The 19,227-nt window shown below is 38.2% G+C and overlaps 1 protein-coding gene across 2 annotated transcripts in view; it reads left to right on the forward strand.

The window, feature by feature from the left end:
- The window catches only part of TRHDE (thyrotropin releasing hormone degrading enzyme), a 223,567-nt gene that overhangs the window by 194,550 nt on the left and 9,790 nt on the right, over nucleotides 1-19,227 (forward strand). For both annotated transcript variants that reach the window (XM_009463186.2, XM_087766876.1), the window contains 3 exons: nucleotides 13,026-13,193; nucleotides 13,736-13,876; nucleotides 18,829-18,910. In XM_009463186.2, the coding sequence (XP_009461461.2) occupies nucleotides 13,026-13,193; nucleotides 13,736-13,876; nucleotides 18,829-18,910 (391 nt within the window). The remainder of the gene's footprint in view (nucleotides 1-13,025; nucleotides 13,194-13,735; nucleotides 13,877-18,828; nucleotides 18,911-19,227) is intronic.

Consider the following 19,227-nt stretch of genomic DNA (forward strand, 5'->3'; position numbering starts at 1 on the left):
TCTTCACAAGCTGCTCCAGCATGGGTCCCTTCCACAGGGTGCAGTCCTTCAGGAACAGACTGCTCCAGCCTGGGTCACAAGGCTGGGGTCATGGGGGCACAAGTTCTGCCAGCAAACCTGCTCCAGTGCGGGCTTCCCACGGGGTCACAGCCTCCTTTGGGCACCCACCTGCCTTGGCATGGGGTCCTCCACAGGCTGCAGGTGGATATCTGCTCCACCATGGACCTCCATGGGCTGCAGGGGGACAGCCTGCCTCACCATGGTCTTCACCACAGGCTGCAGGGGAATCTCTGCTCTAGCACCTAGGGCACCTCCTCCCCCTCCTTCTTCACTGACCTTGGTGTCTGCAGAGTTGTTTCTCTCACGTATTCCCACTCCTGTCTCCGACTGCAATTACGCACAGGTTTGTTTTTTTTTTTTTCCCCTTCTTACATATGTTATCCCAGAGGTGCTACCACTGTTGCTGATGGGCTCGGCCTTGGCCAGCAATGGGTCTATCTTGGAGCTGGCTGGCATTGGCTCTGTTGGACATAGGGGAAGCTTCTAGAAGCTTCTCACAGAAGCCACCCCTGTAGCCTCTGTGCTACCAAAACCTTGCCACGCAAACCCAATACAGTTTACAATTAAACTGTGTCTGTCTGGCTTTGTATTCTTTGAAAATTCTTTACAGGCATACCCAGTTACGTAAGTACCTGAGTGTCTTTTAAAACCAGCCATGAACTGAGCATTAATGAAAATTGCATTCCTATATGACTTTGAAACTTCTGAAAAAAAATTATCTTGAAACTGTGGCTATGTACCTTTATATAAGATGTGTGTGAGGGGGAGGGTGTTCTTGTGTAAAATGATACCAGATGTATTTACTATGACATATATACCCCAGGGTTTTGTATGAATTCTTATTGTCAGCAGCAACAATCAGTATGAAACTATTCAAAGAGGAGATTAAAGAGAAAGAAGCATTGGAAACAATCTGCAAAAATAATTTACTTAGATATTCATTTGCAAAATTAGTTAATCAAACCTAGCACCATCTATTAGCATGCACAGTCGTAGATTATTCAGTGTTAAAAAGCCGTCACCCTGCAAAGCTTTCTCCTACCCTGTGTCTTCATCCTTTCCAACAGGACTGAAGAAGGAGGCATCAGAAAAAAAAAAAAAAAAAAAGCTTATTGCTTTGGTAACAATAGCAAGAGAGAAAAGGAATAAATTTAAGGAGCCATCTAAAGACTTATCTTCTATGGGGCCATTCTTGGGAGCACAAGACTGTGGCTGCCAGCATATGACGAATATTATGATAAAAGCATCACAGCAGGGCAGAGGAAGAGAATAGCTACTAAGTTAAAGCAGCGCATTCCTCCAAAGGAACTGCACAGTTTTGAAAAATAGCTGCAACAAATAATGTAATTACAGAGTACAGATTGACAGTCAGCTGATAAATAGGGGTACAACTTGCAGAGAAGACAAAGACATGTTTTTATTTATTTATTAAGATTATAGGATTTGTTCAGTTCCCCACCCCAGAATTTATGAGTTGCTGTTCTCAGAGCAGTCTCACATACTGAATATAACTAAGATATGAGCAGACTCATTTCATATCTACTTATATTGAAAAGACATTGCAAAGGCTACTAGTAATAGCAACTTGGTAGACATAAAATCAGCTTATGTTTCACAGTAAGTAACAACATTTAGGGGTCTGTCAATGTTCTCTCAGGAACGTTCAGATTCCTGCTGCATCAGGGGTACCCCATGTCTCCTTTGCTCTATTTAAACCAACTCGAACTGAAACCTGATAATAAAGCAGGGTCTGTTTTCCCTGCTTTTCCACCAAGAAAATGGTGATGATTCTACAATAAGAATTTAATTAACATGGTGTCTGAGTCATGCCTTTGCCTCTTTTAGCACTTCAGAGACAATAGCTAGCTCAAGTGCAAAGGCCAAGCAGATAAGTACAAGATACATGCAGAGAGCACATCCAACAGGTGCCATTTTGTATTCTTTCTCATCAGTCAAGTGTTTTGCTTAGTTTGATGCCTTTAACAGCTGTTTGTCAATTTGCTGCAAACAGCCACCTCAGAATCTGTAGGAATCCCTCAGAGCTTGTTTCCTCACACAGAATGGGAAACTCATGCTGCTCATCTTTCTCCAGACTTTTCTGACAGCTCCTGGTGAGGAAGGCTGGTGACAGGTACAGAAACTATATGTATCCTTGCCTGTTCCACTCCTTATCCACAATGAGTAAAGTTGTATCTGCTGAAAACTACTCTAAAAATTCTTGTAGATGCCCTTTCCTCTTCTGAAACTGAACAAAGACATTGACTGATGCATTGCAGAAAGCCTGGTCTTGGTAGGTTTGCGTAGCCAGAGCACAAAGATAGAGTTCTAGAGAGCTCAGAGATATTTTTATATACAGGTATAATTTGAGTTTGACTATGAGAGTAAAAATAAAGGCTAATTTGCAACCTTTCCATCCATGCCTTCCCAAAAACCTTATTCTGGAAAGCAAGGTATTTCATACAATGAGCTAATTCACAAGCGGCGCATGTTGGAAGGAACACAAATTCTTCAAAGCAGTAGACCCCAAAATGAGACTAGGGAATAGGCTTGTGTCCCAAGATTCTAATCAGTACAAAATTAGGGCAATATTATGTGAAGATGTGGTATTAAATACCACGTAAACGCACAGGCAGTAAATCATGTAAAAGAGGATTTTGATTCCCTGGCAGTTACTGCAGTTAAAGTTCTAATAAGCATAACAGAATGTGCAATTAATAATACTGTACAAATGCTAACATTCATAACTTTTTAGCCATGTTTTTAATCTATGGCTTTTTAGAAGTTCTGTTGAAATGTTTTTTCTGTTTTACTTGTAGCATTTAATTATGGATAAAGTGTTCGGTAATAAATAAATACAGTAACATCTAACTCTGTTTTACCAGCACATGCCTACAGTTGCTGTGGTTTCTAGTAATTATATTTGGTCTGGGAAATCCAGAAATTAATTACCATCTACTCTTCACTGTAGGGAATTGAAATAATCATAATAATCAGTTACTGTTTGTACTTTGTAATTACATGTTCTTTACTGTGCAAATAATTTGCCACTGTTCACCAAGTAAAATAATGGTCATTCATAGCACAAAGCCAAAGGTCCTCTTTGTGTTTCTCGCACTATTTGAAAAAAGACATTAGATTTCCAACTGTAGCACTGCAGATTTTCTTATGGAATTAGTAAAAAAAAAAACCCATACATGTGATCTGCAACATTAGCCTCCGTATATGAAAGTAGAAGTCAGCTGAGAGGCTTGAAGGCTTGAGTTTCTAAAGTGACTTAGGTTTTGCAGTATTTCATTTTTAGATACCTGGCTCACAGGGCAGAATCAGACGCTTGGAGTTATGCTTCCTACAAGGGGATTTGGGAATGTTTAAATGAAGTTGGTTGCAGCCACTATGCTGAGTGAAGAGCCTCTTAATATGAGATTGTGAAGAGAGAGTGTGCCCTCTTAGAGTCCAGCACTACAGGTAGAAAGGTACCTATATCAAATGAATATGTAAATGGCAATCACAGATTTAGAGGTCCTTGCAAAAGATGCCTTTCAAAGGTGTCACTAAATCAGGAAAAGATCTGCTCATTTTCTTTTCAAACACAGCTGGCAGAGAAGCTGCTCCTCAATCCCCTTTTAAACAGTAGTTCTGAGATTGTGGTAGAGCTTCAGTTTAGTACCTCAGCCCTGCATCTGCCACATGCAGAAGACCACCCTGATGACCTATCTGTGAGGTGTTAGGGACAGTATTAAGACACTGCAACACACTTTCCTCCTCTAGTTGAAGCTCAGCCACTGGGATTTACTTCATTAGTGAGAGAAATAATACAGCTCTCCAGCCTAAAGATGAGAGCATTCATCTAAGGGAGGGAGGCTTGAGTACCTGAAATACCAGGATTACTTAGTATGCAAAGGGCTTTAGGTGGTATTGCTCACTATCACTTTTGCAGGGCAAAACATGATGCTAAAACAAGGAACATAACTCTAAAAACGAAGTTTGGCTCTTCAAGGAGCAAACCAAATACATAACATCACATGTAGAAGAGGCTATAAGGAGACAGCTGGTTGGTCTAGGAATTAACATCATATTTAAATCCTTGCAGTTGTTAAAAAAGAAGTGATTATTTCTTTCAGCTGAAAATCTGAGATTAGACTTCAAGGTATGGCTTACTGTCTTTTTAATCAATGAATTTAAATAATTTTGTTCTTTTTAAATGGCTGATGGCTCTAGCACATTTTGCTTGAAAGTCTGCATTGACTTCTAACTTGATAGTTGATAAGAAGGCAAACATTTTCACTCTGTTAAGTTGGGATATATGTTACTCCTGTATTGGAGCAATGGAAACTCTTGACACTTCCATGTTGATGTTCAGAAGAGTACAAACCTAGTAGAAAACACGTAAGCACACTGAAATTTCCCCTGTAGTTTGAGAATGTAAGGTTACTCGGATTCAGTCAACAGCAGAATGCTGTACAAGAGAAGCTACTGTTGACTGAAAATTGAGATGTTTACTTCTGTCTTCATTTAACTGAGCTCATCCCTGTGAAGCTCTTCCATGTGTGAAGAAGTACATTATTCACACTCCTTAGATATAACAGCATTGTGGTTCAGCCTAAAAAATTAACGAAATTACCATACAATGCCTGCCTGAGCTTGAGAATCAGCCTTGTTAACCCCTTTAACCTTCATCACATATCTATTCTGAAAGAAAAACATGTTTCTAAGAGGATTAGCATTTTCAGACTTTCTGCCTTGGATAGACTGAGTGTATTTTTGAGGTTCAGGAAAGAATATGTGAAGAGCTGCAATCTGTAAACTCCTGACAGGAGATATCATAACAATGTGTAACGTGAATACACACTATGATGGCTCAAAGCATAACTTATCCATAGACACAAGCATGTTTTTGCAAACTCCTCTGTGGGTGCAGGCGTTATTTTCTTCCAGCTACTGTTACCATCCATCAACTACAGGCTGCCATGTACACGTTTCTGCTGGCAAAGTGGACTGCGGATGTATGCTTGCTTAAGGCAAAGTTAGACAGGATAGCGTGAACATGTGAAAATGTAAGAGAGCTGCTTTGAACAGAGACAGCTGATTTTGCCTTCAGGAGAAAAAGGAGTGCTTGTATTCTGGTTCTGTTAGTAGAGCTGTAGTGATGCTATTCTTCTGCTTATATGCAGCAGTGAGCAGGGGGAGATGATAATATTGCATCAGACACAATTATGTGGTGATGTTTCTTTAAGATGTTACTGGACCCATTGGAAGGCCCCTAGCTAGTCATAGCCAATTCAGTTTGCTCTTATTTTTTCCTTCTTTAGAAATGTAACCATTGCTATTTATTGGTTGCTGTCTTTTAAATGGAAACAAAGTACCTTAATTAATTGCCTCAATACCCCTAGAAAACTTCCAGTAAATGCATTTGATTGATCTGAGCTTCATATCACTTTGGGGTTATTTTAGCTTTAATGCAGTTTTTACTATTTTTGCTATTATTCTTCTGTCACAAGCACTCTGATCAGTTTTGTTTACTTTGAATACTGCCTTGCAGATATCATCAGTTGGAAAAAAAATGGGATAATCCAATGTTCTACCACAGCAAACTTGTGAAAACTGAGGGTTGCATTCTGATGTCTGCAAATTTGGTGTCTCTTGTACTTGCACCTGTTATGCTGACCTTATGGTTGATAACAATCTGCTAATCTTTGGTCAACAGAGCTAAGATCACTATGCTATTTGATAAGTAGAGCTGATGTTCAATACTTAGCTTCTTTCTAATACTTTTTTTTCTTTTTTTGCAATTCTGAGTGTGCGTTCAGTCAATACTTTCTAACACACGATAGGAAGGCATGGGTTTTCTTTTTTTTTCTTTTTTAAGGAAAGCAATGCTCAGATGAATAGATGTTTGCAGTGGAGTGCAGGCTGCTGCACTGAATTAGACTGAAGTCAACATCCATTCTGTAGCCCATGGGCTAATGTAGTTTGCATTTGTCTGTCTTTGTGAGTGAGGAGAAATAGAGACTGCCAGATGATCCTGAAAGCAAATCCAGATATTTTGAATCTGTTCTGGTCTCTAATCATCCTGGTTGTTCTGAGAAGTCTTGGGGTGCTGAGGTGGGGCCGGAGATCTCTGAAAAGAGAACATGCCGTGAATTTTCCTGTACAGTCTGTGGGTTTCAAGTCAGAACACATCTGTGTGTTGTTTTGCACTATAGATGAACCACTTTTGGTTACTAAAAAATGAAATCAAGATCTTGGATGATTGCAACTTAGTACTCAATTACCTCATTTAATCTTTTTAAGTGGATATGGGCTTTTCCAGTGACTTCTGTTTGCCATTTCAAAGACTTTTGTCACATTGCTGTGACTGTTAGGAACACTAGTTAATTCTTTATCAGTCTTAAGAAAGGTGCCAATAATGAAGAAAGATGACTTCCATCATGTAATTTGAGCAAAGACAACGATAACCAACAAGCCTAATTTGAGAGTACTAAAACTCCATACTTGTTTGTGCAGAATTTGTATTTCCTCTGCAAGGAACAATGGATTTATGTCCATCCACCTGCCTAAGCTGGCAGTGTGCTTACTTGGATGGACCTTTAACTACTCAATGGAAATGTCACCAGAAAAACAAATTGCACTGCAGGAGTGTACAGGAGACTGTAACATGTCTATAAATGAAACTATCCATAGATCTGAGGGAGTGGTAAACAACAAATTACCAGTCATTAATTGAGACCATTTCAATGAAGTCTGGCTGAGGTGATAGAAAATCAAATGTTTTTCCAAACAAAGCATTTTTTCTTTCCTTTTCCTCCTCCCTTATTTCTCTCTCTAATGACTTGAGATATATAATTTTGTTGCTTTGTTTCACATGGGCACACTAGTGCTACAGTCTTGCAACAACTTATAAAGGTACTTAAGTTTAACCACCTACATAAGTATTTGTGGGAATGTGGCCAACAGGTTAATTATTTTTGTTAGTGCTTGGAAGAGGCACTAGCTTTTTTCACAGGTGTGATGCCCACCAGCTATTTTTGGAAATCATTAGCAGCAAACATGAAAAAAAAAAGAGTTATTTTTATTTTTTTCACACATGAGTGTCTGATAAATGTAAAACAATAAAATGGATTCCTTCTTCTGTGTTCTCAACCCCTAGAAGTTTTAATTACTGAAAAAATTCAGGAATAGCTATTCATGCATTTTGAAATGTTACTGGAGCTTTGCCAGCTAATGTCAGCCAATGTTGCTGAAGTGATTTAACTAATTAATAGGTTGTTACAACATTTGAGTAGAATCTTGCACTCAAGTCAATAAAACTGTTTAAGGAGGAAGAAAACACTGTTGAGTGCATGAGTTAATCAAGGAGTTAGTGCTCTGAAAGACCATCTGGGGAGTATGTGTGAAAAGAGAGAGGATTTCATCTTGTGAAAGACAAAACTGGGCTTTATGGGGCAGCTGGTTCAGGTAGCATTTTTACCTTCTGACTTCTGTGTGTGATCACAATAAAATGACCCTATATGTAGGGATTATGGATTATCAGTAATTAATTTGCAATCCTTAGAAGTTAGATAGATTCGTCTCCAATTTTCTCATTGAGGAATGATCTCTCCACAACTCTGCAAAACAATTGAACAGAAGGGACCATATTTTTGTTGCAAAAACTGTGCAGAAAGGACAAAACAAGGCATATCTACTCAGAGATTAGTCTCACGAGGAAGCGCTTAACTCATCACTCAGTCGTTAAAATCAGCATTGAAGAGCTTGAGTGTGCTAGTTGCATGTTCAGTTACGGGATATCTGCCATAGTAAGGGAAAGGACCAGTAGCAGTAACCATCACTTGAGGGATGATGTATTCTCTGCCTGCCTCAGTCAGACCCATGCGATACCTGAAGCTCGGAAGCACAGGACTGGGACTGAGGAGACCTGGCATCTCTGCATAGCTTTGCCACAGACACCCTGGGTAGCCACATCCTTGGTTAATATCCCCTGAATTCGATGCATGACAGGCACCTGAATGTCAAGCCCATCACAGCTCTATGCCTCAGTTTTTAAGGGGAAATTCTGCCCTTTCTCTTCAGACTGGGCATGTGCTATGGCAGAGGATGCTCCCCTCCTCTGTATGCACAGTAGTGCCAGCAGCATGGCTCCTGGAGTTTGTAATAGAGAATGGGAGTATAGTCTTTGGGATGGCTGTCTTAAAAAATAAACTTTGTGTCGTGCTGCTCCTTATAACGGAATCTGTATTACAGATCTGCCAGCAAAGTACCGATACTTAGTTGTTTTTTGTTATCTGAGCCTTGTAACCTATTAAACAAGACTGTAAGTATCGTCATCGAGAAAAATAGGCTTAAGTTAAATGTTAAATAGTTGCAAAAATAAAAAATAATGTTTCTGATTAATTTTCTTTGTCAAATAGTACCCTAAATGGTATTGAAATTTGTCACTTAATCAAAGAACTGTCTAAACTGTGTGCAATTACATTTTAAAAAATTAGAACACAATTTGCCCAGAAGATAAATAATTATGGTCCAATTTTATAAGTGTATCTCCAATTGTTAGAACATACTTTAAATAGGAGCAAGTATGTACCAATTAATTATAACTTAGAAGATTATTCTTAGCTCATTGTAGAGCTTTATTATTCGCTCTTGAAAAAAAAAACCCTGTAAAGGCACAGCACGATTTTAATTAATTTTTTCTAACTGTTTAATTTTTAACTTTTTTCCCAAAGTGTTTAATTTTTAAACATGAGCTCTGCTAGCTACATATTTCATTCTCACCATCATATCTCTTAAGCAAGAAAAATAAAGTTAAATAAATTGGATCAGTATTCAAATAAAAGCCATTTAAAGTGATGCTTTCAAAAGTTAATCTTTATTCTTCTGAAGTATCCATCAATCATATTAGCTTTTTAAAAATGAGAGCAGCCTTGAAGGCCCACATGAGGTTTAATATAATAAGGGGATACGTTCTGCAGTGTTATTACCTAAGTGGTACTGAAACAATGGTAATTTAATCCACTTGATTCACTTAGTACAGGGGCAAACATTCCATGTGCTGATCTAGTGCCTCGGAACTGTAATTTTAGAACAACATTTTTCCATGAAGCTATAAAATTAAAAAATCTGTAGACTGGGGAGATTTCACATGTTTAGATAATGATGAAATACAGGCCCATAATGACTGGAGGAGAGAGAAAGCAAAAATACTCACAAATGGAGAAAATTCAATTAGAGGGCTCTCTGTTGAGGCAATAGTTAAAGAGAAATTACTTTGGGGATATTCTCATTTTCATAAACAATTTTCATTTCCACAAGAAGAACTCCCCTGTCTACAGTCCTGATTACAAGCCTCTCGCAGGAGTAATTTGTAGCTTTTCATAGCCCTAAGTTTTGTAGTTTCTGAAGCTAAGCCTTTTAAAATCAGTATTTGTTTTGATGTCTTGGTTTGTAGGGGCTGATTTTTTTCACGTTGTCCTGATGACTTATCTTATAGATAGGGACCTAAAACCTTCCCTGGAGCTATTGGTTGGATGATATTGAGTAGATCTGCTGCAGCACTGCAAGTATGCTATTACCCATTTGGTGGCAATAGAGTTTTCTTAGCAAGAAACATGGTGACAACTAGGCTATGGACATGGGATCAGTGCCATAACTTGTCTTAAGTCCTCCTTCCTTCCCAGAGCATGCAAATGATCCTGCGGTTACTGACTGCACTGCTGCTAAAATCGCTAGTGTTGGCACTTCCAACGTAAGAGATGGAGTAGCTAGGAAAGCCTATTGAATTGGTATGTTTTCTGTAAATTTCGAAAATATAAACCTCACAAGCAGAGGAATGCTGACCTTTCTGGGGTTAGACATCCACTTCTAGGTACCTCTGCTGCTGACTGTACTAGCCAAACACAGAGTGACCGTTCTTCCAGCACACAATTCCTACCTGAATTATTGGGCCAGTCAACCAAAAAAGAATTACCTTTTCCAGATGCCTTATGGTTCCTTAGAGTATCTGTTGGTTGAGTTGCATCTCTTGCAGTAAACCAAAGATAATATTTCTGTCAGCAAAGCTCAGAAAGAACTATGTGTGCTTCTAAAAAAAAAGATTTCATGTTTGTGTGTAAAGATATAAAGTCCTTCCTTCATTGAAATAAGGCTTGACTGGGTTCAGTTGTTCTTCATATTCAGATATCACATGATATGACAGATTTGGCGCAACAAGTTGTTTGGTCCCAGTCAGGATTACATCCCTTAGCCCTTTTGGTTTAGCATATGTTCTTATGACTTCTGTCAGTGTATTAGATGCCAAATTAAAAGCAAAAAAAGACATAAGCTGGTAAGGAAGTTGTGCTTTAAGGACAAATAGCCTAGTGTATCAGAAAATCAAGACACAACAATAATTAATATCACTTTCATGTTCTATGCAGTGTATGTGCATATGGCTGCATATTTATGTTACTGTAATTGCTGACCTGAAGTTTTGAGAGAGTTGCAGTTATTTAAAACTTTAAGCCTCATTCTGAGTTAATATAAGCCAACACAAAGGCACCACCTAAATATCTGCTCCGTTAATTTTAGTATGTCTTGATTTCTTGTGTTTAAATATGTAGTCTTAATTTTTTGTAATAGACTCAATTATATGCAGTTTCCTTTGAATGCACTTTTTGAAAGAAAGGTTAAATGGGGGAAAAATAAACTGTTGATATTCATTAATGTTTGAAATATCGCAAGAAGGGCTTAATGATAGACTTTCAAGTAAGAAGTACAAATTCCATCACAGTGAAATGGAAATTCAGCACCTAGCACACATGGATAATTCTGTAAATGTCAAGCAAACTACATTTTACTAATGTTAACTCAGTTTTTGTGAATCAAAACTCAGTACTATGGGAAGGCTGATGAAAGTGATAACTTTTTTTCTTTACTGCCCATGTATGTTTAAACACTATTTCTTTTAATGGATCTGGTTAGCTTTAAGGATTTTCTGGTTTCCTTGGTCTTGGCGTAGCAGTTCTATAGGGACCACAGAAGCAGTTGCATAGACCATACATAAGCCAAAACCTACTGATCCGGGGTAAATCTGAGGAGAGGTACTAACTTTTTTCAGTGCCAAGCTTTTTAGGTCATCTGAAGATTGAGGGAAAAGATCTAAGAAGATAATAGGAAGCATCAAGGAGGAGGAACTGTGGTACCTGCATTTTTTGGAGGTCCCATCTATGTGTCAGTGACATATAGGAATTGCTTGAGCTATGTGGTCATAACTGTAGCAATGCTGATTGCCTGGCATGGCTCTGGATGGGCAAGTTCTCACACAGCAATTTGGTGGTGGAAGGAGAAGAAATAGTAAGATCTTGAACCATGCCAGGATCTGCACTGTAGTACCAATCTATACAGCCTAGATGGTAGCAGTTCATGGCAGAGTTGAGACATTGCACCTCTGATTTTGCTTTAGAAGGCAATATTGCTGGTGTGTGCTGCGCATAGTTAAGTGTTTCATATTCCTAGCAACTTTAAAATGGATTACATTTCTCTTGCCTACCCTTTCAGTTTTGCCTTGGAGAGTTTACTCCTGAATAAATGTCTGAGTTTGTCTGCATCAAATGCAAAATACGTCAGTACTAGTCAAGGCAGCCCTTCGTGGCTCTGTTAGTATGGGACTCTGCTAAAAAATCTTCAAGAAACAGCACTATCCTGAGCCACGTCACCTCAGCAGAAGTAAATTCGTGTGACTGCATCTAAACTTGCACATACACCCCTCTGAGCTGATGACTACACTTGCTAGAGAACATGAATAAAGCCTCAACCTCAGGCCTTTTTTACTACTCAGAAAAAACATAACAAAGAAGCAGTAGGCATTAATTCCCCAAAGTTCTTCAGCCAGTAGGATGAGGAGTGCACTTTTTTTTTCCCTAGTTTTGCCTTAACTTAGCTGCATATTCCTTTTATTCTTTTTCTTAAGAAACCATTCTTTGTCCTACTGTATTACTGCCCAGGCACTGACAGCAGCTGTATGTACTTCTAGATTCTCTAAAGAGGTCTTGCGTTTGAAGCTCCGGAGGTGTTTCAGCCCAGCTATTAGTAACTAGAGAACTGTGTTTTGGTATATTTTTTGCCAACAAAAAGAGTGTTCTTTCCTGCAAATCAGAAACGTATTCCTCTGAGAAATGTCTAGCTTTATCTGCAGGAATACCCTTTAGCTCACAAATGTTTCAGCTTCTATGCTTGTATAGGAAACATAAGCAGGGTAGGAAATTGAATGCCCAGCTGAGATCTTTTTAGAAGAAAATGGTACCTATGCACATCCTATACTAGGTCTGAATTTGGCTTCAAGAAGCTTTCATTTAACTGTAGTCTGAGTTTATATTATTTGAGCAGTAATCACAGTTCACAACCAGCCTATGGCATAGCTGGTTTTGTACTGGTATTAATATGCTAAAAAAATAAACAGAATTGTCTTTTTTCTTCACTCCTGAAAACACCATTTTTAAGTAGCATTGTCTCAGCACATCCTTACTTGTATGTTACTATCTGAAGATGGAGCACTTTACAGCACAAGCAAGGAGGAGTTTCTGGCTGATCAGCTCCTGTTCTAAAACCTCAGTACTAAGGACAAGAAGAGGAGATTTGGCTTAGAGCCCAGCAACAGAGTGATAAGATCCCGTGCTAATTTGGAGAGCTTATGTTAGCTGTCCTGCAGGTTATGTGGCACATTATGTGTTGATGAACTGGATGACCATAATTTATAGTCTTCTGACAATGTGACAGCATTATGAAAGAATGGCAAGCATGTGTTACCCATTAGAAAATCCATTAGGATGGCCTGGAAGATTTTGGTGGCAGTAAAGAGATGCAAATGTAATTTTCCAAAACAAGATTACTGTTGCACTTTAATTTTAGAGTCTCATGGTGATGTTCCTCCTGGTTTCCAATATCAGGAGGCTGCTTATTTACCACGATGCTATTACTGATTTCTTTTGTAGAATCCCACTCAATGTGAGAGACATTGTCTACTGCACAGGAGTTTCACTGATGGATGAAGATGTATGGGAGTTCATTTGGATGAAATTTCATTCTACCACAGCAGTGTCTGAGAAGAAAATATTATTAGAAGCCTTAACTTGCAGTGATGACAGAAACTTGCTCAACAGGTACAAAAATATTATATATCTGTATCTGACTATTACCAATAATCACTTCAACATTTGTGGATCAACACTTGAGCTTTTGTTTAAATGAAAGAACTTTGCATTTCAAGCACAGGCTTACTGTCTGTTTAAACTGTCTTATGTTTTTGCATTAATGAATATGAAAATTGACATATATTATGTCTTTTCCTTTCCAAATTTTCCTGTGTTCATTGGAAATGTTTGAAATCCTATAATAATTGCTGTTATTTTTTTTGTTAGCGTATCCTTTATTGGCATGTATTGACCAGTCTGATCTTATTGGTTTAATAAAAATGCATATATAAAGTTCCATTCAGCTTTTACTGAAATCCTTTTATATCAAGATTTTTTTGATTCATAAATATGTCTGGTCTTTGGAATCATAGAAATAAACCACTGAACTGACTTGGAGACTTAAACCATTTGCAGCGATTGTTTTTTTCCTGAGAGTTTTCTGATGCGCTGTTGTTAGACTGTGTGTTGGTGAAACTAAATATGATTTTTTTCCTTGTTTCTCCCACTAGGCTTTTGAATTTGTCTCTCAACTCTGAAGTTGTCCTGGATCAGGATGCAATTGATGTGATAATCCACGTAGCTCGAAATCCACATGGAAGGGATCTTGCTTGGAAGTTTTTCAGAGAAAAATGGAAAATATTAAATGCTAGGTAAAGCTAAAAAGTCTAATTTTATTTTCATTTTCTTATTTTTATGTAATTCATGTAAGTATTGTATATGTATGTATTCATGTAAGTTCCTGAATCTAGTCCATTCTCTTTTAATCTGTAAATATAGATGTCTCTAAATATGAAATACATACACATGAGTCATAAATGCATTTATTCATGGATTATCACACACATGCATAGAAACATTTATCTCTTAGCGATCATCTGTGTATATATCTATTACTGTATTGTGTCTGTGCTTATGGTAATGAATTCTATCTGTATGTCAAGTGCTGCAGTTCTACTTTTACATAGATAAAAAAGCAGCGGTTCCCAAAGGAATTTTGCTGATTTTAAGTCTGATAGAAAAAAAAATCTTTTCAAGAACATTATTTCAACTGTGGAAAAAACCACCAAACCCTTTTTGAAACATTTCCATTTTCAAAAGGTAATGCTAGTATAGTATCATCCCCTTTCCTTCCATGCTGTGTTTCAGGTGAGTTTCAAGTAATAGAGCAGCAACATTTTGAATTAAAAATAGATGAACAGGAAGGAGACAGGACTGTTCCTTATACGTACTTCTCTTTCTCTTTGAACAAGTGCTACATGCTCCTACTCAGAAGCCCAGTCAACATTTTAAAATCCTTTTTTGATGAAGATTTTGGTATTAGTTCAATGAATGAGAAATTTCTTCAGTTCTTTAAGGACAGCCTGAGGGTCTGAAAGATTCCACAGCAGCTCATCTGATACTGACGGATTAGAAGGGACCACAACTCAGATGAGGTTCAAGTTCTTAAAGGCAGCTGTCTAAGGACTTCAGACACCCAACGCCAGGCCGCTCCCATGGTGTTGGCAGAAAAAGTATTGGAGATCTGTTCCATTATGGACTTGTGAGGAGCCATCTAGTGTACCACAGAAAATTTGAAATGGTATATTTCAGATCCTGTAGTTAAACAACTAAATCCTAGTGCCCGATGAACACAGGTACAAACTTACTATAGGTTTCACAGCATCAAAAGAAGAGTCAAGGAAACTCAGAGACTGTGGAACTTTCCTAAAGATTCAAAAAGTTGTTCATGCTGTTTTGGATAATACTTTATAGTATGGTGGGATTTTAGAAGAAGTTCAGCTGGGAAAATAGGTTTGAGCTGGAATTGGTTTTGGAAGTTCATATCGCAGGAGCATGCTTTTTGAAAGCAATTTCCAAAAAGCTTTAAAAGTCCTGAAGGGTTTAAAAATTAAGAATCCTCTGCTTCTGGTATGATTATTCCAGAAACTGGACTTTTACACAGAAAGCGGGTGGTAGACCCATTACTGGTATTCAACCCAGTGCAGTTAGTTACGCTCTGGATAGCAAATACTTTTTCAGGTTCCTCCCGGGATTTATACAGAGTTTAGGCATAAATCTGTCAAAATCTGTATTGCTACAAACACATATGCAGAAGTTGTGTCCTGCCTTAGCAAGTACATTCATCTTACAACCTGGCTAACACCTGTGATTTTAGATATGGACAAGGCTAGCAGTGTAGGCAAATGGACAAGATTTAGAAAAATAAGCCACATGCCAAATTTTTTGTGTGTTTTAATTTTAAATAGCTTAACTTCACCTAAAATTTTAATTTTATTTATCTCACTTGCTGTGTTACCTGAGTTCCTAACAATCATCGAGGCCTCATCAAAAACCTGTTGTTGTCCTTTTTTTAATGAGAAAATAACAAAATAACAGAGAGTCTGTCTCTTTGCCCAACACTGACTTTATACTATCTACACTCAATCTGATCTCCAAACACAAGTCAGAACCATAAAAAGGATTGTAGCAGTTGCATTTTTCTGAAAGGGACATCCAGTTGAGTTTCTATCAACTGCCAAAAGATTCAATGCAGTGGAATGAAATAGTTCATGCAAGCTGTACATATCTTTCAAGAGAGACTTTGAGAGGGTGGAATTAGTCTTAACACCTTGCCCCTTAATGTTCAGTGAAACAGTGACATGATAGAATGCAAAATTAGGCTTCTGATTTAAGCTTGCCACGCTAGTACATTTTTAAAATACAAGCTTTATTGTGGAATAATAATTCAAGTATACTCTGTCCCAAGGCATCTTTTTTCTACAATTATAATTCATTATTTAATTTTAGTTAAAATTAAAATACTTGTGCGAAACGTTAATTTAATAAGGTGATATCTCAATGGTATTTTCCATTGAATTTATTATAAAAGGTGTTGACATTTGGGATAGTAATATGAAATAGCTGAGGGTGATTAAATTACACTATAACGCTATTTCCTCTAACTTTAAAACACAGCATGTCAAAGAGTTAGAATGATAACAGAATATTGTTATCCCTTTATGTTTTTACAGTATGCTTGTATTTACATTGTCCAGAAGATACTGATAATGTATAAAGTCTTCAAAATCACTCATATCCTATTTACAAAGGTGACTTAGAAATTGAAGTGCCTAACAAGTATTTTGTAAGAAATCTGTGGGACTAAGACTGCTAAAATTCTGAAAAAGAGAATTGAAAATACTATGCTTGAATTCCTGTTACCTGAGCGTGCACTACCTTGACTCCTAAATCATTTTCATTGTGTGTGCACGTGTGTGTCTGTGTGTGAAAATTTAATCCAACAGCTGCCTATAAGAATTTGTTCATTCTCAAGTGCTGAATCATTTGTCAGCATATGGGAATTTGACAATATTTTGGAAGCCATTTACATCTGTCCAAAGTAAATGGACTATGCTGCCTCTCAAGTTGAGTTTGCCCAAGTGCAAAGCCTGTACACATGGGAGGTTCACATCCCCTGAAGTAAAGGAGCAGGTGGAGAGCCCATGACCCCAGGGTGTTTCCAAGGAGCTCAGGCATGTATGGTCCTGGTTCTGCACTGCTATTGTCTTTCCTGTGAAGGGTGGAAAGACTGATACTTGCAAGACCAAACACTTTTTCTATTTATTCTTAAGTTTCACACCTGCAAAATACTATTTTGGGAGGTGGCTTTTCTAGAATTTTTGCCAGCAGAGCCCGTTTAGAAATTGCTGTTAGTGGCTGACTTTTTACCAATTATGCATAATGGGCAGTAATCAGCACAGGTATTCATGAAGGCATCATTTTCAGTGGAAGGAATTCTACTGCTTCTTGTTTGCACTGTGGCTACAGTACAGACTGCAAGAAAAATAAAATCCCTGCAGCTGTTTTTATGAGGTTGCTTCTGTAAAGTGGATTGGTAACCTTGTCAAAAGACCCCATCAAGAGGAGCTTCCAATTTTCCAAGCAGTCAATTATGAGGCTAAGCTGAGACTGTAATAATAAAGGACTTTGTTAGAAAGCCTAACCGTGCTTAAAGGACCATGAAATCCAAACTTCCCATAGGAGGCGTTTGCCTCTGGATGTCTGTATATGTCAGTGTGACTGAAGTTTTGGAAAAAGAGATGTACTTGCTGAAATATCCATGAATAATTCAGTTATTAGTAGTCAGGGAGTAGGATTTTTGATACCTATAACTGTGTTTCCCTTCACACAAGCTCAAGGTAGCAAGCAACACATTGTACACCTTCCCTAAAACAGAATCTTCTCAAAAAAACCAGTTCTCTCTCCCTCTTGCTATCCCTCTCCCTGGGGCTGTCCCTCTTCCTTTCTCTTTCTTTTTTGCTTTTGAAAGGACTGTAGCTTACAGTACCTAAGCATTTAAGGGTAATTAATTTACGATTAATAGAAGCAGAACAGAAAGCTGTGACTGGGCTAGTTTATTTCACTTTGAATTTTGAATTCCTCCTGTAAATCAGTTTGTAAAAGTGGGGTATGAACTGAATTCTTCCCTGAGATGAATTTAATTGCAGTGAAGTCTATTGGTATTACTTACAGATGTCTGACAGGAGAGCTGGATTCCCTATCTTAAAAAAAGTCATGCTCAGATTAGCTAGATATTGCTTTGGATATATGTGCAGATAAAGATAAGGATAACTATTTGTCAAGTGCCTTTTGCTATGCTGTATGACATCTAACTTGCACAAAAGACTTGCTTTTGGTTTCCGATGGAATTACATTCTTCATACATTCTTCTTTGAAAAAAAACCCACAAACTATTCCGACATGAAATGCAAAACTTCAGGAGTAGTCTGGTTAATCTTATAAGTGACATAGATGCTTCATTTGTGGGATTGAAAAAAACTTGTGGAAAAGCAAGTGGAACAGCAGGATTTGAATAGCCAGTTTCAAAGCAACTACCTGCAGAAGGTCATTGCTGATTGCCACTGAATATCCTACCCTGTTATACATTGGCCTTTAAATATTCCTTGCCCAAGCTTTCAAATTTTCATTCCAGGTTGGTTCTTTGAAGATGCTGCATCATGGCCCAGGGGATTATTTTAGCAGTATTATTCTCTATCAGTATAATTTATTTTAATTATCAGGTACTGGAACAAGAGAATTTGATTCAGTTCACTTATCTAGAGGCTGTTTGTAATGTAGATGAGGTGGATGAGTATAAAATGCAGAGAAGGCTGCAGCACTTCAAAAAGTCTGTTTTAATAGTACAGCTAGAAGGGTTCCTCAGAATACTTCTCCATAGCTGCTGCTCCTCTCCTTCTTTGGTGCCTGTGTTTTGAGCTGCTTCATGTCATTACACGGAAAGCTGTTTTGTTAAGCATGAGGTGTTGTTGTGGTTTGGTCCTCTCCTCCTCTGGAGCTCTTATCTGTGGCTGCAGTTAAGCTCATTCTGCTTAGTAGCATCCAAGTAAAAGTTAACTACAAGTAGCTCAGCCTAGAAGAATGTCTCAGTCCAGGTTTTTAGCATGAAACACTGCAATACGCGTGTCCAATTCCAGTGCTATTCCCTTGGATCCCCAGAATCGGTCTCATGTCTTCTCCCTTGCTTACAGAAGACTACTTTCTAATTTTCAGCTGGCCTGGCACTTGCACTAAGTCTCTGTGCATCTTCTTTTTGCCCTTGCAGGTATGGAGAAGCATTATTTATGAATTCAAAGCTTATCAGTGGGGTCACAGAATTCCTCAATACCGAAGAAGAACTGAGAGAGGTAATGTTTAAATGACTTTCACCATGTGAGGCTGTATTTGTTGTAAGCAGGGAGCGGGGCAGGAGCAATAAGGTGTCAGTTGTCCATGAACTCTGGTTGCTCAGCTGGAGTCGCAGGCCCGTGCTGCAGCTCAGCAGCAGGAGGATGAGGAGCAGATTGCAAAGGCACCCAAGTGGTTAGAGGTGGTGTCAGGAGGTGGGTAGTGCAGGCAATTCTCTGTGCTTGGCTGGATATGTAGGTCTGGGTTTTTTCTCTTGACTGTTGATTGAGAAAGTAAAGATGAGATCTTTCTGTCCACATTAGTTTATGCTGCAGAG

This window comes from Nipponia nippon, unplaced genomic scaffold, assembly GCF_047370975.1.
Source record: "Nipponia nippon isolate SJK-2023a ecotype South Korea unplaced genomic scaffold, ASM4737097v1 scaffold_3, whole genome shotgun sequence".
In the NCBI taxonomy this organism is placed as follows: Eukaryota; Metazoa; Chordata; class Aves; order Pelecaniformes; family Threskiornithidae; genus Nipponia; species Nipponia nippon.